This window comes from Athene cunicularia (assembly GCF_003259725.1).
Source record: "Athene cunicularia isolate RWA chromosome 11 unlocalized genomic scaffold, athCun1 chr11_part2, whole genome shotgun sequence".
NCBI lineage: Eukaryota > Metazoa > Chordata > Aves > Strigiformes > Strigidae > Athene > Athene cunicularia.
Window position 1 is genome coordinate 1,768,063 of NW_020799114.1, and position 5,678 is coordinate 1,773,740.

Here is a 5,678-nt window from a genome sequence, read left to right on the forward strand (position 1 = left end):
CACTGAATTTTTTTTTTTTTTTTAAGAGACCAAAGTGAAAATTGTGCCGCTGAGGCAGGAGAGGTCCAATAGTTCAGGGGGCCCAGAATTCCCTTTCAGGAACCCGCTAAAAGTTTGCCAAAGAAACATAGAAGACGGGCAAAAAAAGGATTATTTGTCAAAGGGATAAATCCCTCAGTATTTGACCTCAGGAAGGTCTGGTTGCTCTCTGCTGTCACTCACACTGGAATAGGTTGCTTTTACATGAAGGTAGTGCTTGGTAAGGAGATTTAAGTGCCTGCCCAGACCTGTGTCCTGAAATCTGGAGGCAGCTGCTGCCTGCACAAGGGAGGTTGCTGGTGTAGATGAGCTCAGACAGGGTGTCAGCTTGCAGCTTGGCTCACGGTCTCCTTTCCTCGCGACCGTGGGAAGCTGCGGGTCCCTTGTAGGAAGGTGTCTGCCTTGCCTTGCTCCGGGGTGCTCCTTAGCAGGGAATTTCACAAAACTCAGAGCAATCTACATCATGAGAAGTAGCGCAGAGGTGGGCTCCGGGCAGAGAGGAAGAAGGGGCCTGTGCACATGCTCGGGGCTGTTCGCCTGCCTTCTGCCCAGCAGCGCTGGCACCTACCAGAGCTGGCAGCTCCAGGCGGGCCTGGCAGCTTTTGCTGAGCACAAATTCCCCCTCTGCTGCACCATTTCTGACTCTGCCGGGTTCTTCCTGGGGCAGCGGAACATTGAAAGGACAATGCCAGTTTGGAGCTCATTCTTGTTGGTACATTTGGTGTCAGATAGGGCCAGAGGAAGAAAGAAAAGGGGTTCTGCTTTTGCAGCTGAGCTCCAGAGGTCTCACTGGGCTTGGGGTGGTGGTGTGGGGTTTGGAGATGCTCCCTAGAACTCAGTCACAGGACTAGCAGAGACCTAGCGTGCCAAAACTTCCACCTGCCTGAAAACATCAGGGACTGTGTCCCTGTCCTAGCGGGGCCTGAACTCACTGGTAAAATAAATGCTGACTGATTTTTATTTTTTCTAACCTGTCTCAGAGCTCTTCTTGCAGTAACTGAAGCTGTTAATTACCTTTGTGAGTGTCTTCCTCCGAACCCAGGCTGCCAGTGGAGAGCAAGGTTGTGGCATGACCTCCCCCTCGCCCCCCCCACATGCTTGGAAGGAATCTCTTGCCAGGACTGAGCCCTTCAGGTATCTTTTCTCTGGGCCTGGCTCATGCTCTAGCTGGAGGGGGGTACCCAGGTCCTGCTGGGTTGCAGTAGAAATGCCCAGTGCCAGTGGGTGTGTAAACCAAGCTCCCCCACAGCTCAGCTCACCTTCCCCATCCAGCACATGGGGCTGCCTTCCACTTGTAAGGGCTATTACAGTTATTTTTATCACCGTTTCCTGAAAAGCCACTTCAGTGGCTGCTCAGTTTACGCTGAGAAACACCATTCCCCTGGGAGAAACCTACCCCAGGGCACTTGTTTTCGCAGCCAGCCCCTGTGCGGAGCCAAGGGAGGGAGCGCCTCGCATACTTGGCACAAGGAGGGGTCCCTGCTGCGAGGGAGAGAAGGGAAAAATTAGTTCCACCCCAAAAAGCCGTGGAAAGCAGCTGCACTCTGTGGAAGCGAGTGTAAGCCCTGCCAGTGCCAGAGCCGGCTGCATGCGGGGCCAAGGGGTGACATCAGGGAACCCAGGGACAGTGCCTTCGCCTTGGCCAGGCTGCGAGCAACCGCCGATGTAATTTGCTCATAGAAACAAGGTTTATTCTCCTAAGCAGCAGAACAGGAGCTCGCTGTGAGCTCCCCTGGGGCAGGCATGTGCCTGCCAGGCTGCCAAAACCATTCCGTCCTGCCGCCACTGCAGCGTGGCCGGCAGCCTGCCCCGAGCCCAGCACATCCCCTCCAGCTTCTGGGCCGGGTTTAAGCCCTCCTCTCTGGAAACTGGGCTACCTCCTGCCAGCAGTGCCACTTGGCTGGTGAGCAGGGTCCTGGAGGAAGAGGAGGGCCTGCTCCCTCGGGCTGCGCTGCTGGGATCTCCGATGCAACCAGCCTCTGAAACCAGCACTCCAAATTTTAAGGTTTTTTTGGTTTTTTTTTTTTTTAAAAATCTCACTTCCAAGCTTCCCCCTCACCCCGAGGAATGAAGGACAGTCAGACAGTCACCTTTCCCTGCAAGTCCTTCACGTTTTATGCTAAAACCAGCAGTGTGGCTCAGACAGTGGGCTGAGGTGTGCCCCACAGGGCCTGGGACAGCTCCCACCTCCTCCCCTGCACCCACACTGCCCTGCCCTGGGTGCTGGGCCAGGCCAGCACCTCTGCAGCCATCAGCACCCTCCTCCTCCCTCTTCCCAAACCACTTCAGCCCAGCGACCTGGGCTTTCCCCAGGGGGGTAAAAAAAAAAACCAACAACCCCCACACCCAGCCCACTCATGCCCCGCAGGAGCTGCTCCACAGCCCCTATTTACAAAAGCTGCATTCAGTTCCCTGCAAACCCACGCTCACTTTTTCCAGTTAATTTTTCTCCAGGAGCTGGATGAGGACCCAGCCCTGCCCCACGTGTGCCGGCCGGCGCCAATTGCCATGGAGGCAGCTCACTGAGGAAGAGCGCTGGGTTAACACAAGTCAGCTATATTTAAAACATTTAATACAAATATGTTTTGACAAGTCCTGTAGTTGTTTCCAATGAGTCCTGGAGATGCGTTTTCCCCTCCCTTAAAAACGGAACAAGGCCCGGAGCTCCAAAAAAACATCAATTTGAGATTTCTTCTCTCACTCCTTCCTGCCTTCCTCCCCAGTGCTGCCTCCACCCCACCAGGGCCCAGTTAACGGAAGAAACCTCCTGCATCAAACCTTCAGAACGCAGAAAAGCTGAGAAAAACTTAACTATCTCCTCTTCCCTGCTTGCAAAGTTACCGCAGGTTAGGGTAGCTACAGTCCTCAGGGACCCCAACAGAGGAATTAGTTAAAATTAAGGCGTTTTGCTCTTCGTCAGACATCCCTGTCAACCCACACCAGTTCCCGGAGCGCAGCTGGGATTTGCTACATTTAGAGATTGCACAGGGGAAGCCTCGACGCTTGAGGGGGGAGCTCAGAGGGCTTCCGCCTCCTTCGCCGCCCTGGTGAGCATCTCCGTGACAAGGCCTAGGTCCTTCCCCTTGTCCAGTTTGATGTAGGTGTCCGTGCTGAGGGCGTGGATCCCCACCCAGTCGGGCAGCAGCTCTGCGAAGAGGCGCAAGTGTTTCTCCATCTCGCCTGCCAAAAGGAGCAGCGGCCGCCGGGTCAGAGCTCGGCTCCCACCCCCTTCCCTCCCGCACCAGCGGGAACCATCTCCCCCCCGGCCCAGATTTCCTACCGGGAGGCATCTGCGCGTCGTAGCTGTCAGCCATGCGGGCACAAGCCACCTCCATGGTCAGCGCCGGCTTCTTCTCGGCCACGAAGACGTTGCGCAGGATACGGGCCATGGCCGGCAGCCGGCCCAGCATGGCCAGTCGCTCCTCCTGCCGCGGGTCCCGCGTCATCAGCGCCTGCAGCTTCCGCGCCTCCTTCGCCCGGATCTGGGGGAGCGGAGATGGGGTGAGTGAGGCGCAGGAAACTGCCCCCACATCCCACCCTACCCCAGCGTTATGGCCAGGACCGAATTACTCACCCTCTCGAGCAGGGCCTGGGACACCCCTTTGAGAGCACTGGAGGTGCTGGCAGGGGACGGCGCTTTGGAAGCCACCGGTTCCCCCGCACCGGCTTCAGCAGTTCTTAAGGCCAGGTTGGCAAGAGCTTTTTCCATCTGCTCATGGGGAAGAGGGAGGAGGAGTTGGGTTACCGCTCGCGCTGGAGAAAGAAGTTTCCCCTCCGCCACCCCCACCACCACATCCCCATCTGACCCATCCCTGCCTGCGGAGGACAGCCTGAGACGCTTCATCTCCTCTCAGCCCCCAAAATCAGCCTGAAACCAGGCCTAGGCCACAACCAGCCACGCTTACAGCCAGGCTCACGTTCCCACCTGTCCCATTCCTACAGAGCTCCGAGTCCTGTGGCTCAGAAATGATCCTTCCCGTCCCAATCCAGGAACAGCCTCAGCTGCTCTGAGGTCTGGCACCCCTGGTCCTGGCTCACCTTGGGGCTCAGCATCCCCCGAGCTGCGCTCAGCACCTCCTGGGCCGTGCTCAGCCTGTCCTCCTGGGGCGGCCGCGGCAGCTCCGCCGGGCTGATGTCGGGCACCTCGTCCACGTTGAAGCGGGGATGCCAGCGGGTCAGCTTCTCCTCGGGCACCACCATGGGGGGGCTGAGGGCGGCCAGGAATGCCTGGAGAGGGGCGAGAGCTGCGTCACAGCCAGGTACGGGCAAGCCGGCTGTTGCCCTGTGCTCCAGCACAGGTTGGCAACTGCCTTGGAGGAAACCCAGAGCCAGGAGAGATTCCAGCTCCCCGCCAAGAGCATCCCAGAGGAACCAGCGACGTCCTTCAGCCTGGATGTCAGCCTGCTCCTTCCACCCACTTCTCCAGCACCCAGAGCAACCCAGAAGTGCTGGAGCAGGGCGGGGGGAGTCCTCACCTTGTGATGCTGCTTGACAATGTTCACCAGGTTGCGGTGGAACTCCTTCCGACGTGCCAGCAGGCGCGACGCCGACAAGTGCGGGCGGCCGTCCACTTTCTCCTCTGCAAGGAGAGACACGAGCATCACCCACAGCACCTCGGCTTCACCACGCCTGAACCTCAGGAAGGACAAGCCCAGCTCCCCAGATCACTGCCCCATCATCCTCCTGCTTGTCCCAAAAATGTCTTCCACTTCCAACCCGCTCAGGCCCTTATGTGCCAGATGATTATCCTGATGATTGTCCTGAAGGTCCAGGAAGGCTGGACACTCTTTAAGAAGAAAGTCTTAACAGCACAGGAGCTGGCTGTCCCCAGGTGCTGTAAGAGAAGCCGGCAGCAGAGAAGGCCACCCTGACTGAACAGGGAGCTTTGGCTGTAACTCAGGGAGAAAAAAAGTTTATAGCCTTTGGAAGAAGGGACTGGCCACTCACAGTGATTACAGAGAGGCTGTGCAGGGTGGAAATCAGGTCTAAAGCCCAGCTAGAAATTAATCTGGCTTCAGCAGTCAAAAATAACAAGAAACATTTCTATAAGTACTTCCACAGCAAAAGACAGACCAGGAGAGCCTCCATCCCCTGCTTTTGGGGGACCCCAAACGTGTTCTCCATTTCCAACCCGCTCAGGCCCCGATGTGCCAGGTGATTTATCCAAGAGACCGAGCTGGGAGCACCCCTGGGGATTCAGGGATCTCAGCCAGGGCCGAGCGTGGATGGGCCCCCCCGGCCCCGAGCCATACGCACCTTCCCCCAGCACCGGCTCCAGCGTGAGCTGGTAGTCAGACTTCTTCACGCCGTTGCCAAAGGTGGGGATGTTCTTCTCCTGGCGCAGTCGGTACGAGGTGGGGTAAACCGCCTTGATCTGCCCCACGTGCCGCTCCTCAAACTGTCTGTAACAGCACCCCGAGAGGTCAGGATCCCCCAGGGGCTGACCCCAGGGCCCGGGAGCTTCAGCGGGGCCCCCAAAACGTGCTGCCAACTTACTTGCGCATCATATCCTGCACCCCCTGCTTGACCTTGGCGAAGGTGACGGTCTCGGCGCGGTTGAAGAGCATCCCGGCGATGGTGTCCACGCTGCAGAACATCTCCGCCAGCACCTTGAACTTGTAGGGCAGCGTGAGCCCCGG

The 5,678-nt window shown here is 57.8% G+C and overlaps 1 protein-coding gene across 1 annotated transcript; it reads right to left on the reverse strand.

Annotated features, from left to right (window-relative positions):
* Positions 1-2,574: 2,574 nt before the first annotated feature.
* CDT1 (chromatin licensing and DNA replication factor 1) lies at positions 2,575-5,672 on the reverse strand. Its single transcript, XM_026857057.1, has 7 exons — positions 5,536-5,672; positions 5,296-5,441; positions 4,515-4,618; positions 4,078-4,266; positions 3,614-3,748; positions 3,320-3,521; positions 2,575-3,219 (listed from the first exon to the last, which is right to left on the reverse strand). Exons 1-7 carry the CDS (start codon positions 5,634-5,636, stop codon positions 3,056-3,058), a joined length of 1,041 nt encoding a protein of 346 aa, XP_026712858.1. The 5' UTR covers positions 5,637-5,672; the 3' UTR covers positions 2,575-3,055.
* Between the last annotated feature and the right edge of the window lie 6 nt (positions 5,673-5,678).